This window comes from Lepisosteus oculatus, chromosome 10 (assembly GCF_040954835.1).
Source record: "Lepisosteus oculatus isolate fLepOcu1 chromosome 10, fLepOcu1.hap2, whole genome shotgun sequence".
In the NCBI taxonomy this organism is placed as follows: domain Eukaryota; kingdom Metazoa; phylum Chordata; class Actinopteri; order Semionotiformes; family Lepisosteidae; genus Lepisosteus; species Lepisosteus oculatus.
In genome coordinates, this window is record NC_090705.1 from 25,159,170 (window position 1) to 25,185,653 (window position 26,484).

The 26,484-nt window shown below is 36.0% G+C and overlaps 1 protein-coding gene across 1 annotated transcript in view; it reads right to left on the reverse strand.

Moving 5' to 3' along the window:
* Positions 1-3,872: 3,872 nt before the first annotated feature.
* itga9 (integrin, alpha 9) overlaps positions 3,873-26,484 on the reverse strand; it is a 140,293-nt gene continuing 117,681 nt past the window's right edge. Inside the window, exons 22-28 of the mRNA XM_006635723.3 lie at positions 19,943-20,051; positions 16,796-16,903; positions 14,966-15,091; positions 13,838-13,957; positions 13,019-13,114; positions 9,528-9,647; positions 3,873-6,839 (exon numbers count right to left, since the gene is read on the reverse strand). Coding sequence (XP_006635786.2) covers positions 6,741-6,839; positions 9,528-9,647; positions 13,019-13,114; positions 13,838-13,957; positions 14,966-15,091; positions 16,796-16,903; positions 19,943-20,051 — 778 coding nt within the window. The 3' untranslated portion in view covers positions 3,873-6,740. The remainder of the gene's footprint in view (positions 6,840-9,527; positions 9,648-13,018; positions 13,115-13,837; positions 13,958-14,965; positions 15,092-16,795; positions 16,904-19,942; positions 20,052-26,484) is intronic.

A 26,484-nucleotide genomic window follows, 5' to 3' on the forward strand; every position in this document is an offset into this window, starting at 1 on the left:
ACAAGGTCACGTAAAACAGCAATAGCGACTTCTAAAGGGGTTTTAAACTAAACATTTTTCTGTCGTGACTGGAGTTCAAAGTGCTGGTCAGGCATTTGACACAACTGTATAAAGCGGTGTAATGCAGATTACTGTGTCCAAGTAAATTCCATGTCCCCTAATGGAGGTTTGGTTTGAGCTGACTAGGGGATGTGGGTTTGGGTTCCACCCAAATGACCTTAATATAATCCAGCACCTCCCTTAACTTTACTCATACTGCAGGATGTAAATGACAGATGAACATGTTAAATGGGTTAGAACATTACACAATGTTGATTCTATCAGATGAAATTTGTGTGTTTACAACACATGGCACACAAGTGAGGTGCTTTACCTCCTACTGATTTGTCTTAATTTCAGAAGAGCTGGAAACACAAATTATTTTTTCAGTGCGCTGGTTTGTTGTTTTGATGTCAGTTCCTCCAACCACAACATTGAATTCTAGCTTGTCACGTGTCCAGTTGTGTTGTTTTTCCATATGATGAATTTTCTCCTGTTGCAAAACATTTGATTTACAGCATGTCTGAGCTAAAGTCCTTTTGTCTCTAACATGTAAAACAATCACTTCTGTGTTGTATAAACTGTATTTGTAGTTAAAATGAAAATAAATATTGTGGTTTTGAAGTTTTGAAAAGAACTTAAAAAATATTTTAATTACTGACAGAAATGTAAAATGATGGAAATGTTATGTCAAAGATGAACTTTGAAAAACAAAACCATTCCTCACACAGGCCTGTATATTTTTAAGAAAACACTGCTTTACCGTTCATAAAAGTAGCACATGCAAAAAGAAACCCCATAAAATCCATAATTACAGTATACAGCTGCAAAGAAACTATTCTTGTTTTTATCATATCCTTTAAAATGCTAAGAATGATAAGGCCTCCTGGTGCTTATGACACTAACTGGTGTTTTAGTCCTTCAAAGTCCTTAAATTAATATGGTTTAAATCCAGTGGGCAAATTCTGATAAACAGTAATTACTTTTTTTAATGTGACATGTCCTGTTTATATTATATATTATATTAATTTTACATGCATATAGATCAGTTTTTAATAAAAACAAACAAAACTTGATCAAAAACATAACAGTCTTAGAATCCTGCTTGGAACGGTTATAAAGAATTATTATGTTTCAACACCTTTTGTGATGCAATCCATTCAGGTTTGATTCTGTACTACGCACTGTAGTGTTCCCTTCCACTCCTGGACAAATTAAAAGGTGAGAGCTACTTATCCTTGTCAGTGTATGAACTTTAAAATTATGTTCAAGTTTATACTAAAGTTGTTCTACCCATTGATAAGTTCAAATTTAACAAAGACTGCCATGCTCTGACATTGGATACTACAGGCACCCTGGAGAAGCAACAGCATTTGAGTTGCCCTATAGGAAGAAGAAAAGCTATTAGTTCTGTCAAACCAACTAATTTACAAAACATCGCTGAACGGCCTGTCCTTCAAAAGAGATGTCCAATGACAGCATATCACCTCACAAATTACAGTGTTCCTGTCTGACATTGAATGAATTGAATCTATTGAAAAGACACCTTCCTGGTGTATTTGTATTCCAGATGGGAGGAATCGTAAAAGTAATGTATTGAATGTATTGAAAACATCTATTATGATATATTCACATGGAGCATAGTGGTTTGCATTGGTGCCTTAGAGTGCTGGGGCCTGCAAGCCTATTTTAGATAAAGCAGCTGGAAAACAGATGGAAGGATGGATGTGCACATGGTTAAGGGGTTAAGCAACATACTGTATGGAAAATGCAATGATGATTTAATTTTGTACACATCTGAGAAACTCATTTATTCTCCTAGTCATTTGACATTGTCAGACACAATCATTAGTAGGCATAATTTAACGATTTAATGTATACCAAACAGATCAAAATTGCAACAAATAATATACTACCGGCAGGGACTAAGGATGAGGAGAATATTTCTCTTCTGGTAAACTGATATGCCTGACCAGCAAATTTATGAATTACCTGTAACACAATCTTCCCAGGTGCACAGCAGTTCCAGAAAAAGAAGGGCAAATTGAATTGTTACAGGTACTGTATAATTCATTTTTAGCACACAGCCACCAACTTCACATTCGCCTGCTGTTGTAAGACTTAAATCACTTATGGCCATATTCCTGCAGCAATCCTACTTGTGGAGACAGTCATGCAGCAGGCTGCAGAATGTGTGATTGGAGAATCCTCTTGCACTCATTGATGCCACTGCAAAACCTGCAGGTGCCCAGCAAGCCAGGATTTGCACTTTGCCAGAAAGCTAAGGGAGTCCTTACCGACCAATCCCAAATCTACCCTGGCAGCACAACTGTGTTGCTGTTTGAGGAATCCCTGTCCTAGATGGCCACTGACATGAACTAGCAGTCTCTGGAGATGTTATTTTTATTTATGATACAAACCCCGTTACGATCTTTATGTAATGGAAATGGTTAGCTCTTCAAAGGGGTGCAAGCATTAGTAAAGTAGTCAAATTAGTACAGTAATGAGAAATAGAATAAATGCAGTTCTTACTTTGGCCCATCACATTACTTCTAAATGTATGATCAGTAATGTGGATAAACACATAAGTGTTTGCTCTATTTTGCAATAGAAATGTGTAATACTGTACATAAGGATATTTACACAGTATTTATACATTATAATACAGACAGTGTATATTCCTATATATAGAATATTTTACAGTACATAATCATTTTTTATTTTTATTTAATTTTATGACTGAAAGGAAAGATGTATTTTCATATTTTCTTCTCGTTTTAGTAAAAGAGAAACTTGCTCCCACAGTATTGACAAAGCTTATATGATCATTTGTTACACTCATGGCAGGTCTTGTTTGATCAATGCTGCAGTAACATTCTACAGTATTTTGAATAAACAGATAACAGCATTAAAGACATGTATGCTTGCCTCCAGGCTTCATAATCCTAAGACACTGTGAGACACAACCAGATTTTAAGGTTGCCCTTTAAATAAAATTAATGTGAGCACCAAACCTTTTCCAAATCAATGTTGTTGCTTAATTTTAAAATGGTCCTACTGTACACCCATCCATCCATTTTCTATAATCTTTATCCAATTCAGGGCCACAGAGGAGCTGGAGCTGATCCAACCAATCAACACATGAAAGGTAGGGTGCACCCTGGACAGGATACCAGTTCATCACAGGTCACACATACTCACATCAGGGCTAATTTTCCAGGTAGCCAATTAACTTAGCAGTATGTCTTTAGACCTTTGGAGGAAACTGGAGTATCCAGAGGAAACCCACACAAACAAGGGGAGAACATACAAATTCCATGTAGGTAGCACTCCAGGAAATGAACCCAAGGCCCAAGCACTGTGATGCTAACCATAGTATCACTGTGCCACCCACCATAGTCTGACATGATTTTTTTTAAATAAAAAATGGCCTAAATTACAGTCTGCTAATTAAATAAGTAATTGACTACACTGTTTATTTTACACATTAGCATTTTAGATCATCAATCAGTACAAATAAGGTTAAGAATAGCTTGCTGTTTAAAAAACAAATAGCTGCATATGATGCAAAGTAAAATGGAAAATACACATTATTCCAGACTTTTTATTTTTTCACATTGATCAGTAACTGTACAGGTATATAATTACTGTGTGTAATTATGTAGCAATATCAATTTAGTAATGATTTAGTACTTATTCTGTACATTAACTGAAATACTGACTGGGGATTATGGGGCAAGGTGACAATCCTAACGAAGTGGTTTCTAAACCACTGGTAATGACAGAGGTAGTAATGCAATGCAATGGGCAGTATAACAAAGGCAAAGTACAAAGACTGTCTGTGGATATTTATTGCTTTTGATTTCAATTCAGAAATAAACACTCAAGAAACCATAAAACAAAACAATTACAAATGACAAGCCACCTAATTAAATTAAAAGGTATTCAAGCTCATTCAGGTGTCCATTCTATGATTTTTCAGTTCACTTCAACACCTCTGCTTTTATCCAGTGATACATCACTATTTCTTAGACCCACTCTCAATAGTTTGTGTTTTGGATTAAGCTTTGTTCTGGATCAGCAGCAGTTATGAGGATGCAAGTTCAAGTGAATATTCAGACTTAGAAGCACATAAGAAATGCTTAGCTACTACGTTTCCTGATTTCATCAAACTGAAACAATCAATAACCACACCGATTCCAAGGAAACAAAGTACCAATTACAGAGATTCAATGGAACTCTTTCACCTTTAAAAACAGACAACATATATTCTAAATACGTTTTTTGGAAATCAAAGCAAATCAAATAAAAGCAAATCAAGATTTGGGGCAGATGAAAGAAATGCAACAATCAAAAAATATTACTCTATATTTAATGGAAACATAATAATAGGAAAAGCTATTACGCTTAGAGACAGTAATAGTGAAATGATATTCACGCTGTGCAATACACTCATCTGGATGCAGCAGTACTCTGTTTTTTCTCTCATGACCCTGAGAAAAAAGAATTTTAGCATAAATGGACAGTTGCAGGGACTGTAATTGTGAGGCACATAGGAATTTCTTTGGTACAGTGTGCCTTACTTATATTGGAGACTTGCCATCATGAATTGTTACTAACCTTCTTCCAATTCTGTAGTTGATTCAAAGTTTCAGACAGGAATTAAAACTAATCATGATCAACTTATCAAATCAACGTATCAAAAGACAAACAAGCAGTCATTTTCTTAAGTGTAAAAATGATGTGGCTTATCTAAGAAATTTGTATTTTTTAGTGCAATTTGGGGGGGGGGGGTAAGTTTTGTGAGTTGCTTTTCATAATAAGCAATTTAAAATAGCTTTGTGTTATAAATGCTTTTTCAGATTTGCTCAGGATATTAAATGTATGTTTTTCATCATTTATTTTTCTATTATAGCCTGTCATAACAGATTTCTGAAATATCAATACAGTAAAGCAATATGCAAATCCCTCCTCAGTAGATTGCACTGATTAGTACTTTGGCAGTTGCTGTTCCTGACTTATTTGTTAGGAATCACTACGGAGCAGTTCTTTCTTTTTTTCTGATCTCATTATACAGGGTTTTCCTGGAGGGCCGCAGAGCAACAGGTTTTAAAGTTTTATATGGCTCCCTAAACCTCTATAGAACCTTAAGAGATCAGAATCCAATTCAGCCAATAATTAGCTCAACTGCCTTAAAAGGTGAGATGGAATTAAAACCTGCAGACATGGTGACCACCCAGAACCTGAGTTGGCAACCCTGTGCATAACAGCTTAATTACAATAATTAAAATAGTGAAGCAGGTACACATTCCCAAGGTCTTAAGCAGCGGATGAGGTAACACAGACAGAACTTGTAAGAATGGAATTGTATGTCTGTGTTCATAAAGCATATGTTCACAACTCCAGTCCTTGAAGGCTAGAATCCAGCAGGTATTCTAGGTCTCTTTAAATTATCAACAGCTGAAGATCTTTGAAAAGAAACTGGTCCAATTAAGCTAATGATTAGCTCAATTATGTTATTGAGAACAGAGGAGGAACAACAGTCTGCAGACACTACTACCAACTTGGACTGGTATCGTGCACCACTGTCATAAACAAAGCAGCACAGAATTAGAATCAGTGGTACCTTCTCAAATTTCATTTCTAACTCTGTGTCTTAAAGACTAAAAAAACTATTGGTTGTGCACTTTGTTAACATATACAGTATGATATGTCATATCCGAACAAATACTGAACAATTAATGTGATTGATACCTGCCTAAAATAACTTTTGGTGAGCATTCTCCTAAATTCAGCATAATGGACCTAATGTACATCAGGGGTGCACAACTGCAGTCTTGGAGGGCTAGAAGGTTTCTAAACACTTAAGTACTAATTTAACTCAATTTTTGTTAACTTGAACAAGTTGAAGCCTTTCCTTGTTTTTTGAAGCTTAAGATTTAAAGAAACTTTTAAAATTTGCTGGACAGCTTCTCTTGAGGACCAAAGTTGAACACGCCTGATCTAAACTATCTTAACATTTTCGATAAATCAGAGCAGCAAGCTGAAATGCCTCTACTTTAAAAGCATTACCAGGTGCTTGCATAAGGGAGTGGACACAGGAAGTAAGGCAAAAGAGATCATTCATTATCATGACATTTCAGCTTGAAAACAGTAAATAATCTAACTTTGTGTTTTTTAAGTGTATTTTTGGTGTAATGTGTCTCCTTTCCATAATACAGAAAAGTTTAATGTTGACTTTGGCGTTAACCAGTCATCAGTGCCTTGAAGTAAATATCTAGATATGTCAAACAGAAAACACAGCAAAAAAAAATATCAATACATTTGTTGAAGATTGTGATCAGTAAAAAAAGGGCATATATGTATAAAAAAATAAGTTTCGCTAACGAGTTCAGTGCCCTGAGGGTTTTTACCACAAATGTTGTTGTGATATCTGCTTCCTTCCATAGAGAACCCTCTCTTTTCAGAGTTCAAAGTTCAACTCCATCAGGAAGAACATAATTACTCCTTGCAGGTCACGTGATCACCTCAGGAATAGTTTCCAGCTGTCAGCTTCACGATATTTAAAAAACAAAAACACATATCAGGCCTCCGAAAAATCTGGAGAAGAATTTCTTCTTCCACATATGGAAGATTCAAGGGATGTGAACTGATAGGCTGGCAGACAGGCATCACATGATGTGAGTGGTATATCTGGCAGCTCACTGGGTTTTCTGGACCCAGTCCCAGCTTTCTTCGCTGTCCTTCCTGTTCTTCTCTGCCTCAATTATCTCTTTGTACCGCCGACGGAAGAACCCCATCTGAGACAGGAGTGAAGAGAGTGAAACAGTCAGAAAAAGTGAACGAACGAAATAACACATACAGACAACAAAATTTAAAGAGACTATGCTTAGAGCCTCCCTTTGTAAGTACAGTTAAGGAAGCAAGGTTAGAATATGTAAATAGAACAAGTAAATTCAGTTTCATTTCTGTCCAGTGCTTTTTTAGATTTGCTTTACCTTCCAATACTTTAAGTCAGTATTACAATCAAAGAGTCTGAGGCAATGAGGCAAGTTTGTAATTGAAAGTAAAATAAAATTAAATAAATATGCAGAAATACATATCTAAAGAAAGGGTGACATAGTGGAGCAGTGGCTAGTATTGCTGCCTTGCAGTGCTGATGACCTGGGTTCAGTTTCAGACCTCTGAGGCTATTTGCATGTGTGGGGTTTATACTGTATGTCCTCCACTGTGTTTCTGTGTTTTGTTTTGGGTGATATTAGTACAGTACATTGAACGTACAAATACTTCTAGATTTAAATAGGTGTGAATATTAAGAAACAAAGTCATATTTTTGACATACTATAATCATCTTTCACATTCCTGGTAACTCTAACTCTGCATTTTTTCCAGCTGAGTTGGTTGCTTAAAGAAGAGTACACATGCTCTTCTAATTGACCATTTAAGTCTACATATACTGTAAAACATACAGCACTGTAGACCAGAATCAGTGTTGTAGACCCCTGCCATAGGACAACAAACACTGCTCTACAGGTGGTCTCTCATGCCTAGCTTTGAAGAACCTGGATCTCAAAAGAGCTTGTCTCCTTCATCCACAACTGTTTATCTGTATTTCACTCACATTACAGTTTATTGTTAAAGAGCATTTTCAAATCCTCCAGGCATGTCCTTAAATCTGTACCCAGGATGTTCTGTTTTCACATAAGCATAAGGCCTGGATTTGAAGGATCTTCTGTTAAACAGATTTATTTTCCCAAGACTCAAGTTCATGAAGTAAAATTGTATCCCAGGTCAAAGAATTCCTGGGATCATCTGTGGCATTCCCAGTAAAGAAATTAAAGCAAAGAAAGTTTTTTTGTATTGTGGACATCAGTGTGATACACATTTCAAAGTTCCCTTTGAGTCCAGCGATGACCAGGAACTTTAATCTCCGTGAATAACGTGTAAATTATTACCAGGTCTGTTGCAGAACATTTTATGCCTATTAATGGCACACCATCTATATTTCATGGACCCACAGGCAAAGCTCACAACAATATGGAATTTTAACATCTGAAACCAGTGGATTAAAACAGCCAAACACTGAAACCTATAGCTGGCATGTAATAACAAACTTTTAGATGGCAGAATGCAGTAGGAAAACAGCACATGCAAGTTAGATGGTACAGAAAAAATTACAATGTTAAAGTAACTAGCAGGTTTTATCAATCATTATCTTCTTTCTTTTTAAACCATTTTTTAGATTTTATATTCACCACATTATAACTGACATTTATAGTATTTGTTTTTAATGTTATCTTTATACATGGTACCTTCTTGCTCAGGCAGTATTTATTAGGTATTCTTGAAAGTATTAAATATTGACATTTAATTTTTAGGATCTGTATAATAGTGTGTTATATGTTCTCTTAGTTTCCTATAAACCAAGTGCCATTTATTATGAATGCAGCATGATACACTATATAATTAAGAACCTCAGGCTGCTTATTGATTAAGCCAAGAGGTAATTTAAAAAAATACATACTATATTTGTAGTTAAGCGAGCTCTAAAGCATTTTACCAGAAACATTACATACCTGAACTAAAAAGTATTAGCACATGTGCCTTTAATAGTACTATAAATATGGGAAACAGCCGTTATCTGATTTCCCACGTAGTAATGAGTGTAATGCACATTGCTTTTAAATGAAGGAAAGCCCCTGTAAAACACATGTTCTGAAAAGGATACATTAATTCAAAATTGTTCTATACATTGTATTATATATCTGAGATACTCTATTTTCTTTAAGAAGACTTACTGTATGTTGGAAGATTTTCATTTTTAAAAATGTAAAATCTTTATACTAACAATTAAAGAATGGCTTTGTATGACTAATTTGAAGTTTGGAATTTTGACCCTTTCCCTCTCCAAAACAAAACATAACAGGTTTATGTTTAAAAACATTTTACGTTACATGTACGGAAAAGTTTACATTTTTTAAAAGTAAGATGAATTTATTGTAAAGTTCCTCAGATTTAGGGCAAAGTACAACAGTGCCATAGGCAAACTGAAAAGTAAAAGCATATGTATTCTAATATACTGTAATATCATACTGTATAACTCATGTACACTATGATATACTTGTTACTGTAACAAATAGATGACATAAATTTTGCAAGTGAGAACTGTTCATTGTTTTAGGGAGTGTGGAAGAAGCTACCCAGCCATGTTGCTGAAGCCAATATCCTGTTTTTTTTTAAGACATGGCTACATGAGATCTTTGGCTCAATTAGTCACTAACTAGCAAACTGGCTTGATGGGATGAATGACTTTCTCTTGAGTGCAACTCTTCGTATATTCTTATGAATATCATTGTACATTTGCTTCTGTTTCATTAAAAGCTCTGCCGCTGACTAAAATGATTGGTATAATAGAATACCTATTCATGAACATTATATTTACTCTGCTGGAGGACTGTCACACAGACATGGCAGTTTGATCTCCTTACCTTCCAGAGCAGCACAGCCAGCAACAGGAAGATGAGGATTCCCACAAGGAGGCTGATGGCGATGATCCAGCCAACCACATAGCCTCTTGGCTCTTGATTGTGGAAAGCCTCAAATACCACCTGAAGCATAGAGCAAATCAGCCATTAGTGTTACTATTCGTACAGTAAATCCCATCACTGCACTCTAGGATAATAATACTATAAAAGCTTAGACCCACACAACAGCATATTTAACATTTTGCAAAGAGCCAAGACTAAAAAGTATCAAATGTTCTCCACATATCACATACTGTATAATATACACAAACTGCATTTTAAAAGAACATTTCTACAAGTTAGCAGAGAAGCATTCCTAAATTCAACAGGTCACATTGAGTCACATTAGTTAGGAAATTCTGACAAGTCTGTGTGCATTGTCAACATAGTGAATGGACAAAATCAAAGTCAGATCTCAAACAATAAAAAAATGAAAACAAAATAATATGCAACAATTGCATATGAAACAATGAAAAGTACAAGAATAAAACTGATATACTGCAGCACAAATAATACAAATGTAAATGTTCAACCATAGTAAGACTTTATTTAGACTTCTAAAGTGACCAAAATAGTCACTGACAGTGGTGTACAAATTAAAAAATTCTGTCCCCCATAATGCCCAGCCTGGTTATAAGAATGGACAGCACATTAAAAGCTGAGTATAAACGTCAAAGCTTAAATAGATGGTGGACTTTTTAAAGTTTTGTAAAGTAACAGTATAACCTATATTCATATTAAAAAATCAATTAATTTAACCTTAAAAAATTATGGTGTCTAGACTGTATCAAGTATCTTGACCATGGACATCGTCTTTATGATGATTTAGTCTAAATGTAGCCAGTTAATGTACTGTACTCCTCCCTAGGGACTACAAAGACAACCTAGATACATCTCAAACTTTCCCTTCTGTAATTCCCAAACACCTACTATATCTTTATTGTCTGGATTCTTGGAATCTCACAGGTTACTGGGTCATTATGTGACATAACATAGTTTGTTTTTCTTTGACAAACCAGATTGCCATGTAAGGCATAAAAACAGAAACATCTACTGTCCACTGTGACGCAATATCATTAACACAGACTCGCATGTGATAACCTCTTGGCCTGAAATGTCAATTTCTTTGAACATCAAACCTAAGGTCAACACCAAACATTTGAAGCCAGCAGCCGCATCATCTCTTGTTATATATAACAAGATATATACAGTATATATGACAACATCTCTATTTTTGGTGAAACAAAAGTAAACAGATTTATATTCATAGTATAGTTAAAAATCAGTTGGATGCAATAAGTGCTCATCAGATCAGAAGGGGAAAATTGTAAAACTTATAAGCATGAAAAATAGAATAATACCACCTGTAAGAAGGCAGAGGAAGAAGAAAGTAAAGCCAGCAGCCATATCAACCTGCAACCCACTGAAGCTAAGCAGGTACAGTACGAGCTGGGTCAGTATCTGGATAGGAGAACTCCGGGGAAAATCTAAGGACCCTGCAGGCTGTGTGGGTCCTAATGCCCCAGTATAGTGACTGGGACACTATACTGTAATAGGGTGCTGTCCTTCGGATGAGACGTAAAACGGAGGTCCTGACTCATTAAAAATCCCAGGGTGTTTCTTGAAAAGAGTAAGGGTGTAACCCCAGTATCCTGGCCTAATTTCCCATTGGCTTTTACCAATAATGGCCTCCTAATAATCCCCATCTATGAATTGGCTTCATCACTCTGCTCTCCTCCCCACTGATTGCTGATGTGTGGTGGGTGTACTGGTGCACAATGGCTGTTGTCGCATCATCCAGGTGGATGCCACACAAGCGCTTTGAGTGGAGTGTCCAGAAAAGCACTATATAAGTGTAAGCAATTATTATTATTAAAATTTTCCCACAGATGTAGCAGACATGAATAGTACTGTAAGTGAAATATCCTTGGGAGCAAGAATGTAGTAGAGGGAACAGAGAAGTGACAGCAGTGATAAACGAAGTAAAGTTCAGGGACAAAACTCTGGTGGCCTCTGATCTCGGATCTTCACCACAGGCATTATAGATAACCTTTACTCAGAAACAAATGATAAAGTATCTGTGTTTCCTTTTAATATATAAAACATTCTCCTTTCTTGCTTGTCTAGTGCAGAAGGAATATAGTAATCTTACTACAGACCTCTTTCAAAAACATAAAAAATAAAAATATTTTGCCATGTCAAAAAAAGAGTTAGCCATTGATGCAAATGCACAGACTGAAATAGATATGCTCACATGACAATAATGTAGGTCCTGACATTTGGCAGAGAGACACCCTGAGGCTGAGTGTCTGACCCCGGAACTGGAAGTTGGTCTGATCCTGATGAGAGATGAAGGCAACTGGTGGAGGAACCAGACGCCTCCACACCTCCCTGGTCGCCTCAAGGTGACCACCCCCACTCTGTGCCCGTGGGGGGAGGGGGGTAACCTACTGTAAATAACCAAGCAGTGGAGTTTTCTTTTTGAAACTCCTTAGCACAGACCTGTTATTAAGTTTTCTAATGCCTAGTGATCCTTGTTAATAGATATATGCATTGCAGTTCTTAGCATCAGTAAGAATGTTCCTCTTGTCATTTGTAAATGTTGCAGATACAGTCCTTGACAGACTGTTCCATTGTTTCATAAAATTGAAAGTTATGGAACTAGGGTGGTCGCAATACAAAATGTGTTAAGGGACCAAAAGAAGTAAAGAAATGAATTATTTGAAAGAATGGATGAATCTTGTCAGAGAAAGTTAATTAATGAATTGAATGGATGAATCCACTCAGAGAAAAGCTGAGGCCAGACCCAGCATTTTTAGCTCACCTTTTGAATTAGTGGTTAGGAGAAGGTGAGGTGGCAATGCCAGGGTCACCAAATTAAATAGACTGATAAATACACTGGGGGAAACCAAAGAGCTTATAAGATCAACACTTTGGCCTAACAGCCAAAGCTGCCACAATTTGTCAGCATTAGATTGATTGTGGGTTTTGGACCTCAAGGGAGAAATGAGTCCTTTAAAGCTGTTCAATACCAAGAGAAGGCTTTTGTGCCACTTCTCCCTAAACTTCTCCACAGTTAATTTGCATGATTGCATGAAACCACTGATTAGAATGAATAGAATGCCACTGAAAATGTACACGATGCAAAGCTTACCGACCAGCTAAAAACCTGATTAACAGATAACCCTGCAGAAAACAGGAAGGTCATCTCATCAAAATAAAAAGCATACTTGGCACTACATTCTGTTTCTTCTCTTTAAATGCACTGTCTCATTATAGCAAGTTCCTTCTTTCATCTAAACAAAAGGCAAAAGGTTGGGGTTAATATGTGCATATGTTTCTTTCGTTCTTCTCCTCCAGAAAAAAACAACAAACCCATACACGGTTGAATTGTCCTTGTATAATCCATACTGCTAAAAGCTCGAAACAAGAAACCAGCCCTGAGATCCACTTACTGTGGTGTCTTCCGAAAGCCCATTAGAGACCTCCACTGCTCCCTTGTCAACCATCACACTGCCCCTTGTTACAAACTGGATGGCAGATGAACTGTCCTGTGAAAGACAGAGAGGAGAGACAGGGAGGGTGAGATGACTCAGTGACACTGTGCAGTTAGTAAGGGATAAAATGGAAAATATACAATAGTCATGTCATATCCTAGGTGTACCTGATCAGTTGTAGCTTCAGTAGTTGTTATTTTACACTGTGGCACCAAATTAATCCATTTTAGAAAGACTAACATCACATTGTGGAAATAATTTTTATGTTTAAAAGTAAAATAAAAAATGTTAAAATTAAATAAAAACGTTCAAGAAAACTGTAAAAAAAGTTCTGCTAATTAGATATTCAGAAAGGATAAAAGTGATAAATTCTTGAACGTGACGTTTTGGGGATAATAAACTTGGGAAATAAGTTAGATTGCATTAATCCTTAATATATCCCAATGCACACATAGTACTGTTTCTTTGAAAAGATAAAAAGCATATCTGCTGAAGCTATAAATCATTAGAAGATAATGTTTTGTTTGAAAAAGAGAAAAAAACATCTCAGTGATGAAAAATGAAAAAAAAAAACATCAGCGGTGATATTTCACCCAGTAATTACACTGAAATGTTAATACACCATCAATAGTAAAATATTACAGACTAATATGATTATTATCAAATATATAAAAAGGTGGAAACAAATTGTTCACTTAACTAAACAAGATTTTCTTGCATTCATTGATCTACATGTTAAGCAGATGACGGGTCAGAATCAGTTACTGTAGCACTTACTCTCTTTATTATCTCTGTGTTCAGTAGCATTCGTAAGTCTATGCTCCTCATTTCTTCTCTCCCCAATGACATCAAGTGACAAGTTATCATTAGACAAGACCGACCAGGTCTATCACAGTCCTGAAATAATTGCAAAATAAATTAAAATCATTAGCTTGCTGTTCCAGTTAATCGAGCAGCATATACAGTAGTGCAAGCCTTTATAGCTGTCCAGAACGAGTATACCTGGTTATGTTGAATTGGCTGTCTCATACTTGTTTACTAACTTCCTCCAAATAAAATGTAAGACATGTAAAATGTAAGCAACTTTCTAAGACAATCATTTTGAGAAACCATATTGTCTATTTTTAAGAGTAGAAATATAAAGAATAATAAAGCAACCTAAACATAAACAAGAACAGAAAAAACACAACTAATACAGGCGCATGTTTAATTAAAATAACTAAAAAGACACAGCATATAATAAAGACCACTTCTCAGGCATAAAGAGCAGAAATCTTTATGATTGCATAAATTGAAAAGGAGAATAAACAGAAAAGATGTTTTTATAAAAATCTGTTTTAATATTACTGAGATGATGATGTCTAAAACTTTTATGGAATGTCTGTCAGCACTAATTTAATTAAAAACACATTTTATCCTAGTATCTCCCACAACAACACCACAGTTTTCAGAACACTCTACAAGGAGAAACCACTGCATAAAGCTACATATACACACATTTTGTTGTTAGGGTATTTTTTGAACTAGTGAGTAACCTAATGAGACAGAAAATAAGAAAGTAAAGAGTCAGGCATTCACACTGGCTTTCAAACATTCAAAACTTAATAAGAAAACTTAAGGAAATGTACAGTAAATGGGGCCAAATGTACTCTATCCCCATCTCAACTCAAACTCCATAGAAATCAAAATTGCTCTGTTTCCTCCTTCACGTCTATAGGTGAATTGGTGGTGGTGGAGGGGAGTCCCTATTACCTGTAAAGCGCTTTGAGTGGACTGTCCAGAAAAGCGCTATATAAGTGTAAACAATTATTATTATTATTATTATTATTATTATTATTATTATTATTATTATTATTATTATTATTATTATTATTATTATTATAGGTCCATTACGCAATATCTTACCAAGACCTTCCTCCCGGACTTGGTGAAGAAAGCAAAGATGGTGTGGAAGATGCTCTCTTTATCCTGAGGCACAGTGCAGGGTGTGGGATTGATGTGCTGCGAACAGTTCCCTCTTCCTTCAGCAACCTAGGTTTGACAGAATCCCAGATGGTACAGTCAGCATTACAGATGTAATTCAGATATTGAGAGTAACAGTGACTAAAACACCCTCCAGCTGTTTCCTAAACAGAAATGTATATTATGTTATCTAATTAAGGAACTCTTAAACTAAGCAATAAGAAATTTACAATGCTCACTAATGACATGCCTGATGTGTGACTTTTCTCTTGGACTACCACCTCAGACATCTTGTTGCCCAAGGCCAGTGATTACAAAAAGTTTGTGCTCAGTGTTTTCTCATTTATTGCTGCCTGGTGATGCCAAAGCAGTTGTCTTGAGGAAGAGGGTTAAAGGAAATCCTCATTCAGCTGGAGCCAGACAACAACACCCCCAGGTTTATTTACAAAGCAGTTCCGCGTAGGGAAAGGGAGAGCAGAGATATCTGTCAAGGCCCCCTTTCAGAATACTGATTCATGGTGATGTTTCTCACATTTTGGCTCTTAAAGTCTAGACCTCATGGGAGCACTAACTGTTTTCCCCTTTTTTCTGCCTTTCCTTCCCAGAAGCCAGGTTTAAGGTTCCTTTGGGTGGAAATGCAGGAATTTCATGGTAGTTTCTCCAGGCTCACCATTGTTTGTTTTTGTTAAGACCATGCCTATATATCTGTCCTGAGGTCTGCATTTTCAGCAGGATTTTATTACCAGTCTTAGCAGGAGGTCACGCAAATGTATCTTTAACTTTTTTTCTTCTTTTGAATAACAGACAACCATACTTGGAAACATTCTCTTCAAATCCTCTTACCTCCTACCCACCAGACTGTTGGCTGGATCCTCCAAGATTCTTATAGTACTATAGTGCAAACAGACTATTTTGAAGGTCAACAACAAATAAATCTCTTCTGGTGTCTACTGTATGTAGTTCAATTCTACAACACTGTCAATAACACTGTATGAAGGGCTGAATATACATTGTACTGTAACCAATCAATATTAAACACTTATAATATATTATTTATCATAATGTATTATAATTGAGAGAAGGCACAATCAATATTATTATTACATATATGTGTGATACAGTATATGTACATACATGTTTACATATTACACATATACAGTATGTTACATATGCATTCATTTCTACATATAGTTTAAGGAAAAAATGAATATGTTCCAATGGCAGGAGAAATAAAATACTATATAAACTCTTCAATACACTGTTTGACTTTTGATATAAATGTAGAAATACTGAACTCTGTTTCTGAATCCTAGCTTTGGTGTCATTAATACCAAAAGGGCAAACCTGGTGTGGTCAGAAAAAATGTGATGACCACCAACAGCTTAACAGGTGGATAATACAGTGGACACCAATGATTTATAGTATTGAGCAAAAGAGTTTGGAAAGGAAAAAAAGGCAAAGTAAAACAATTGTTTATTTCTCACAACTAAACCTCAAGGGAGGACTGGGAAAAAATACAAAGTGTTTATGACATTAATAATCTGGTACCATAAAAGAACAGATTATAAATGTATCTTAGGCACCACTCTTGCTAGAAAGTATCCATGATATTGGGTTCAACAACCATGTATAACGTGTGTCAAAGCAGATATGTTGAAAATAAAAAATATATATATTTTGTATTTTTGTACCACTGATGTAGTCAATTGCAGTGGTTAGCTGCAATATGAGCACTGATGAGAAAGTGGACAGAAACGTGTGGTGAGCACATACCTCTGTGTCAAGTAAATGGAACATGTCTGCCCCACTGCCAACTAAGCGATTAGGAATCCGAATATGAATGGTGGAGCCAGGCAGGCTGCTGGGTCCATTGTTTATAACCTAGAGGAACAACAGAAACAGTTTTGGAGAACACATGATTACACAGAGATATAAAAATAAAACAGATAAAAATTATACAAATACTTTTTATAGCACAGCTGTACAACAAAATGAGCAAATCTTCATCTCTTAGTTTACCTACGTTTGTTTTATTATGCATCAAGACAATAACTAAGATATGATTACAGTATACTTTACAGATACAGACATAGAGTATTTTCATGGTACACTGACTATGTTTAAGCCCCTGTGAGTCATAATTAACAGTAAAACATATGCAAAGTGATACTTCAAAAATATGAACAACTCATATAAACAATATGTTATTTGGGTCACTTGTTCAGGAAGATACAACACAATTAGGAATTTTTCTTGCCAAAGGAACTAAATCTGGGTCATTGGCACTGTTTTCAGCAAAGGGCTGAGTATATTTGGCAATAGTATGTTTTCCTGTTTTTTTAAAAAAACACGCTATAATTAGTTTAAAGGAGATCCAAATAATTGTGTACAGAGGCATGAAATTGACCAAGAATTAAAACCAGCCAACATATAGGAAGAAAAGTATATTCTTCCCAGTGACATTTTTGTGAATGTCATATTTTTGCAGGAAGAAAAAACATTTACAAAATATGTACTCTGATTGCACAACCATCACCAGTATACTTTCAAACCCTGTCAATTAAGTAAATGTTTTGGTTACTAAGAACTAAGTAACAGTAAATGCAAAACATGACAACAGAAGCTGTTATCACAACAAACAAGGCTCAGTATTGGCCATTCATGAACCACACTGCACCACTATAAGCACAAACTGCACTGTACCAGAGATTAAATTTGTGTCAAAATAAAATTTAATTCTGCATTATGGAAACTGGAAAATGCATACTTGTCCATTACTAAAATAAAAATAAGTTAAGAACTAAGATTGGTTTAAAAAAACCACAACCTACTGTAGCTATGCCTGAAGAAGGCTTCACAGCCAAAACGTATTGGGTATTCAGCAGATAATTGATTCTAGGATCTCATTCAGTTGTCTTTTGAAAGAAACCAGGGTACAGTTTCAACAACATGGCTGGGAAGTTTGTTCCATAAACAATGCTTTAGGTGGGAAAGTGCTTCCTGTTCTCAATTCTTAATGCACTTTCAGATCACAGCTGGTGTCCTCTAGGTCATGTTTCACTTTTTATTCTGAAAAAAGTCCATTGGGCTGATTTTGTTAATGTGTAGTGGGAACTTGTATGTTTGCATTAGGTCCACACATAGTCTTCTCTGTTAAATACAAAAAAAGTTCCTTTAGCATCTCAGTATTGGAACAGCAATCTTTTGTATAATGTGGTGACCAAAATTGCACATAATTTTCTATATGAGGCCTTTCTATAAATATTCCTTAATTTAAATGCTTTTGACTATATATCCTAACATTCTTTTGACATTTTTATTGTTTCCACACATTGTTTAGAGTATGTACACGTAACCTATATTTATTTCATAAAAAGCCTTCCACAGTAGGTCAGTGCTTCTAATTTAGTATTTATTGTTTGTAAAGTATGAAAAGCCCTGCCTTATCTACATGAAATGTCACAGGTGTTTGTATAGTCTGTAATTTTATCTAAATCTTTTTTAATCAATTTTCTACAGTGCATCTTAATTCTGTAATTCTCTAATTTTGTTAATAACCCTGCAATACTCTAGTTGAATGATACACATTTAGAAGAGCAGTCAGTGGTCCTAGTACAGATCCCTTTAGAATTCCACTAATTACATCTCCCATATTTTTGCTTTCTTCCTTGACTTGTACTCTGTGTTTTCTATTATTTAGACGTCCGTCTTCCAATGCACGAGCCCCAGGCTTAAATTAGGAGGGGCAGGATTGGAGGCAGGTGCATGAAATCAGCAAAATGTGAAAGAGCCGGAGCGCCCTTAAGAGGAGGGATTACGACCGTGAAATATAGTGTATAGTGATAGTGTACAATCAGGCAAAGACCAATAAATGGCATGCTCTGTCACTAATGAATACCTCCTCTCAATTTTTTTTTTAATTCATTGGCTAATGTACTACTTGTGCCACATTTTGCTGCATTTTTGTCATTTCTAATTACTTAAAGTGTTCTATCTCTCTCACTTTTAAGTTAAGATTTCAAGTAAAGAACAAATACACTAAAAAAACATGTATTATGTCTTAGATCACAATTCAAAAATGAAAATACAAATATCCCATTCAGAGCTGAAAGTTTAAATATTTGGCACTGCAGGCAACTTAGGAAATGGGAAAGTTAACAGCTCTGGTGGTCCTTCCTGGAATGATCAGCCAAACTTGATGTGAACCCTAAGTTTATCTGTTAATCGGAACAGGGCAACAGATAGCTATTGTGTGAACTGTACTTTGCTGTTGGGTAAACTGCTTCTCAGTAATGTGTTTGAAATAAAAACTCTTAAAGTGCTGAGTATTCCTCTCCTGAGAGCTATATATCCTTGAAGGAATTTGCGCACAATATAAATTCATGCACAGTGCCAAGTCATTATTCTGACAACCTTGAGTTTGATTGGGTGATAAAATGTGTCCACTTTGGCAAAGAAAATGAAGGATGCAAAGACATGCACTTTTATGTAAACCTTCCACTGTCAATTCAAGGGGAGTGCAGAGGAGTTAATTTTCACTATCTTCTGTATATTACTTTTTTATAATATGCATTCCTGACAATAGTTACTATGATCATGAGGAAGGTTCAATAATTAAACAACAAAACATTTAATATCTGAAACATCCCATAGATTAAAGTATGCATCAGGTGAATATAAATGTGAATGTATTTTAGTTTTCTAAAAAATAAACATAAAATTCCACATACAGCTAACTCCTAACAGCTTTTTAAGTTCAAAGCAGGCAATAAAAAAAAACATTTATTTTTTTTACTTCTTATTCTCTTCTAATCAGAGTTCTACTTATGTGGACTACCCATATAATCCACAGTGGGATTTAACAGAAAGCAGGACAGACACCAACAGTAAAAAAGACAGTATTGGCCAGTCATGTTTTACCTGGAAAGTGAAATTGAGAGGCTGAAAGCTACACTCCATCTCCTCCAGCTGCACAAACCGGGCTGCCTCAACAGAATCTCCATACAGAAAGGAATCTGGCGAGACCACACTGAGAAAGACAGCACTTTGAGTCACTGGATTTGATTTGATAAAAAAACATGTTTCCAAAAGGTGGAACAAGAAATAAGTGACATGAAAAAAACAATCATCCATCCTGATGTAGATCATTTATTCAAGATATACCTGAATTATAGAAAGAAAATGATATACTCCTGGATTTTCAATTTACAACAACAATAATAATTAAATGCTAATAGGTATATAAAACACAATTCTCAACAGCAGAGTTTTAAAACTCCTCTGCAATGGAAGGATAAAGCTAAATTTGTAAAACTGCTGCTGTGCACTATATCCATACTGTAGATCTGGTGTAGAATGATGATGGGGAAACCACCTGATTTGATGGTAATCATAATGGGTAGCATTAGTTATCAAGAGCTGTGAGTTCATCCACCAATATGGCAAAAGCAACATTAATGTAATGTTAATTTTCAACAAAATTAAGACCATCCCCACATTCCACATTATGAGTCACTTTCTGTAACAATCTGCAATCAACATCATGCACAATGTGTGATTGCGCCTTACCCCAATTGAACACATACAGCCAAGTCAAGCACTGTTAACCACAAAAAACAACATTGCTCAACAGGCAGCCATATTAAAAATTGGTATAACATCCTTGTTGTCTGTGTATACCACTTCTGCAAGTTTTCAATATTTAATTGGCATGACTGTACTTCACCTATGGATGGGGACACCAAGTGTTGATCACCTAAAACTAGGAACTTGTCTTGCATAAACCACATGACCTATTACTCAGGGTGATTGGGTGATTTTTGTCTTTTACTTGTTGTTCTCAAAGTTGCACAACAGATGTATGGTACTGTATGTCAAGAAAGGAAACTGTCCTGGAAGCAATGCCCACTGACAAACATGATATTTTTGGCATGAAACTAGGCAACAGTGAAACATCTATACTTTACATTTCTATACTGTTTCAGTAAACAGTAATTTAGATAGGGATCAGTCCCCTCACAAAATACAGCACATGCAAAAACATTTACAAATGCCCCACTAATTCTAAACCCTGAGCTACATGAAAATGCTTATTGTAATCATCTAATATTGTTTCTTCCTATTGCTGCTGTTTTAATATTGGTAATACATCATTATTAAATCTATTACTGTCAAAGCCCTCTTGAGAAAAAAAAGAGTCAACAATACTCACTATGCACTTTTGCATATTTCAAATCAATGTTTCTCATTCTCTCTTTTAAAACAAATGTGCTTTAATACAGGAAAGTAAGAAAAGGCATGGAGGACAATAAACTACTCAAATAAATGGTTTCAGGTGTGAAATGCAATTTTAATTGATGTACAGTATGTAATGTATAGCCAAGGGAGACGTTATTTCATAAAAAAAAACATTGATATTGGCCTGAGTTGCTTCTACTTTTGGAGCACTTACTAATTTCTCCTAATGAAAATATTTTTATGCATATTTTAAAAGCACCTTTTTGATATGAACAATGCCATGCAAAGATTTTACCTGACATTATTTGTAAAATGATTTTGTTTACTGTTCATTTGCTTCAAATTATTCTTATCAATTTAAATCTCATTCAACTTTTACTCTGAGATTTAATTGGTTTCACATTTTACTAATAGTCACAATAATCAAAGTACTCAGAAAAATGACGTCACAAAAGAGACATTTAAGTAAACTTACAATAAAATGAAAATCCAGTTATCTTATTGTACACTGTGACTAAAGAAAAAGACGCAGCAAATTGGGGAATCAGAATATACAGTACTTTCACAATGTGAAACATCAGCTATGGATTTTGATAGAAAGCAATAATAATAATAAACTTTATTTTATATAGCGCCTTTACAGAATGACAACAACAATAAATAAAAAGAATACACAAGATAAAACACCATTACAATATACAGAGGAGACTGTGGATGGTGGTACAAAGAAAGGCAGAGGGTTGAAGAATGGAACCAGTTAAGTAAAGGCTATTCGAAAGAAGAAGGTTTTGAGTCTGGGTTTGAAGGAGTTTAGAGAAGGTGACTCTCTGATATCCTTTGACAGAGAGTTCCAGAGCTTGGGGACATAACAGGAGAGGGCCCTGTCACCCATACAATGTAGACGGGTTTGAGGGACAGTAAGGAGACCAGAATTAGAAGAGCGAAGGTTGTGAGGTGGGGAGTAGGGCGATAATAGTTCAGACAGGTACTGAGGTGCCAAGCCATGCAGAGCCTTATACTGTAGGTGAGCATGAGAATTTTAAAGTCCACACAAAATTTGACAGGAAGCCAGTGCAAGGACTCCATGATAGAAGTAATGTGATCACTTGCACTAGACCTGGTCAGGATACTGGCTGCTGAATTTTTGACATACTGCAGCTTGTTCAATGTAGATTTAGATACCCCAGCGAGTAGAGCATTACAGTCAATTCAAGAGAACACAAATGTGTTGATCAGCTTTTCAGCCAAAATTAGTGATAGCATAGGGCATAGTCTAGCAATATTTCTGAGGTGAAAAAAATATGTTTTGACAATAAGCTGCACGTGTGGGTAGAATGTTAAGCCAGAATCAAATATCACTCCAAGATTTATTAATTTAGACTGAAGCTCAAGTACAGAACCATCTACAGATAGGGTTACAGGACTGGCTTTACGAAGTTGATGGGGGGTGCCAATAAGCATGACTTCAGTCTCATCAGTATAAAGATGAAGTAAATTTTGAGTTTTTGTCAGGTTTGGTATGGATGTATATTTGAGTATCATCAGCGTAGAAATAATAGCTGAGGCCATGTGATCTTAAAAGCTGACCAAGTGAAAACATGTAAATGCTGAAGAGCAAGGGGACAGTATCGAGCCCTGAGGAACACCAGACTTAACAAGACCAATTTCAGACCTATACCCATTAAAAGAGTGACAGCGATCAGTGAGGTAAGACTTTAACTATTTGAGAGCAGTGTCAGAAACTCCAAACACAGTCTAAAGATGACAAAGTAAGGTGTCATGGTCAACAGTGTCAAAATCAGCACTGAGATCAAGAATGATGAGTATAGAAAGAGAACCAGAATCAGAAGCTATTAGGAGATCTTTAGGTACTTTGATCAGGGTAGTTTCCTTGCTGTGAAGTTGACGGAAGCCAGATTGGAGGGGTACGAAAAGGTTATTTGTCATGAGATGGTTATGTAACTGAAATGTGACAGCACATTCTATAAATTTAGCAAGAAAGGGTAAGTTGGAGATGAGGCGAAAATTGTTAAGATTGTCGAGAGCCATGTTAGGCTTTTTTGGCACGGGGTAATGGCAGCAGTTTTGCGGACCTTTGGTACAATGCCCAAGTGAACCAGTACTTGAACCAAGTGCTCAAGGATTCATTTATAATATTGAGGACAATGGGACAGAGAGAAGAGAAACAGGACTGAAATAAAGTGGTGGGAATGGGATCTAAAATAGATGTTGTGGGATTCATGTGTGTAACTCATTTATTGAGGGATTCTGAGTCAAGAAGAGAGAAGCTGGAGAGAAGGGAACCAGAAAAGTTAGATAAGGAGGAGGAGGAATGGAAATTATATGCGTAGTGGAGAGAATGTAATGTCGGATATTGTCAATGTTGGAGCTAAAGAAATCTAAGAATGTGTTGCAAACTTTCGATGAGGCAGGTAATGTGGTGGGGCAGTGTGGCTTTAGCAAGCTGTTGATGGTGGAGAAAAGATGGCTGGGGTTGTTATGGTGATTTTCAATGATGTGAGAGAAGTAGGTGGATCTAGCACCTATTGTAAGTGGATCTATTGTAACCTTATATTCAGACAAGTAATCTCTCCAAGCCTGATAATGTACATTTAGGCCAGACTGATGCCACCTACGCTTAAGTTTGAGGGAGGCTGCCTTCAAAGATCGCAGATGATCGTCTTACCAGGGGGCAGGGTGACAGAAGGAGATGGCTTGAATTTTTAAAGGAGCAAAGGTGTCAAGGGTAGATAAAAGAGTACTGTCAAGTAACTGTATTTTGTCCTCTAGAAGGTCAGAGGAAGAGAAACAGGATAAGGAGGACAGAACAGAATTTGCAAACCTTGGGTGATCAATTGATTTCCAGTTGCGGAAATTTACGGAGCGTGAGGGGGAAGTGTTAGAAACAGGTAATTCCAGATTGAAAAGAATAGCTAAGTGGTCAGAGAAGCCTAGATCAAGGGAAGAGCAGTGGGAGACAAAAGAGTAATTGGCAATGATTAAATCTTGGATGTGTCCTTTGTTACTGTATGTGTAGTTCAGCCAGACTGGAAGACCTTGAATCAATGTATATACTAAAGTCCCCTAGAATAAGGATCCTTTTAAAGTTAAGGCATAAAAATAAGAGTAAATCAGCAAACTCACCTAAGGAGGCTTCGCTGGGTTTGGGTGGTCTATTAACTGTGGCAATGATAGTAGATTGGGGGATAGAGACATTTAAAGCAAGGCACTCAAAAGAAGAGGGAGGAGTTATAGTAATAGGACTTAAATTGTAAAAATTGTAAATAACAATGATGCCCCTGCCAATGAACTGGAAGTTAATACTAAGCAACTAGGAAAATGAACTATTAGCCTTATTTCTTATTTCCCTAGAATAAGAATATAAGAAGAATTCAGGCAATGGAGCCCATTTGGTAGTAAGATCTTAGCCAGCTGTTTCTTGAAGGAAGCAAGGTTACCGGCTTCAACAGCTACTGTATCTTCATAGTTCCAGAAATATGTAATAATTTAAACAAAGTACTTCCCTATACCCCACAACTGAAGTTTGAAGTGTTTGTTGGAGTTCATGCTTATTTATCAGAAGCATATGAAAAGAAATGATATATCATAATGTGCTAGCTATAAATATTCTAAAATATTCTAAGTCTGTCTTTGCTAGGAAAATTCATTCTTATTAAAAAAATATTGAATTGATTCCTAATGTAATGTAGAATTATTCTGTACATGAAGCTGCTAGTTATTTAACTGTCTTCTAAAATACAGTATATAGAGCAAAATTCATTTCCACACTCCAGGTACAGAAAAAAATGATTGTCTTCAAAATCATTTCCATAAGACACTACCAATCAGTCATCATTTCATTTAGATTCTATATATCACATAAAAACTTTTTAAATTCAGTCTGATTGTGTAAATTGTTTAAAAAATGCATCAGTGTTCATTTTTATCTTTTTATATTCTATTGTGATTAGCGTTAAATAACTATTTCACTTTTTATTTCCATGGTTTAACAGTTTATTACTTGTATAAATTGCACAGACCACAATAAAACAGAATAAAAGTCACACACCAAATATAACAGGATGCCTGCTTCAAAACTGAGTGAAAACAGGCAGCCATACAGAGGAACTAGCAGATAAGTGAATGTCTTTTTTTCTAAATTTTCTTTCCTTAAAACTGTCTTTCAAATAGATAAAAGTAATAAGAAAGTATGTTCTTTAATGAGCTGTTTTGGTTTATTTGCCCTCCCCCCAGGAAGCCGTTACAATTCTGTATCTCATCCTTCCTTGCTTAGATATAACACTCTGATTAATTTTTTTTAGCTTCCTTCTGCTTTAAAGGCACAAACTGAACATTTTATATAATATATTTGTTATAGTTTTATTATAGCTTGTTCCAGGTGTTTTCTAAGCTTAACAATATGTTTTGACAATAAAGTAAAGACAAAAACTGGAACCTCCCAAAATGTTATGTTATTTCATTACAATGTAAGAACACTCCTAAAAATATAAAGAATTTACAGTTCTTTTACAATATTTCTGAATTTAAAAACCAGCAATGCAAATTGGTATGTATATTTATATATATAGTGACGCCACGGGGTAGTGGCAGCCATCTTGGGTGTGAACAGCTTGTCTGGTACGTTTTGGCTCTAATTGTCTCATTACATGCACTCTCCTCTGAGAGTGGTATTGAGCATGGCCCCCCACATGGTGCTTCAGACAGCTATTGGCCCTTGGACTCTCAGGCCCAGAGTCTCCAACTCGCCTACGTCATGGTCCTCTTTGGAGTTTCCAAGCCAAGCCCTTTGCTTGTGGTTACCTGCACTCAACGAGCTTCACCCTTCTTACTGGTGAGACACTCTGTTGCAAGGAGCCTCCCTGCTCCTAGCCACCACACCTAGAGCCTCCTGCTCTTCCATTCTATAATGCTTACGGTGTCTCTCATCCCCAGTCATGCCTGGACTATCAAGGTCTACCTCCATACTCTGATGTCCTCACCAGATGCCAACAGGCTGGGCCTCACACAAAATTCACTACACGGTGCCTCACTCTTGCACCTAGATGCTTATACTAATGATCTGAGCCTTGTATCACACTTCACTACACGTGCCGAGACTCAACACATATACCCTAACCAAAATCACTCACACACAACCCCTCTGGCACCTCAATCACACTCTCCAGGTTGTGCACTCTCAGCTGTCAGCACACATTCCCTATGCC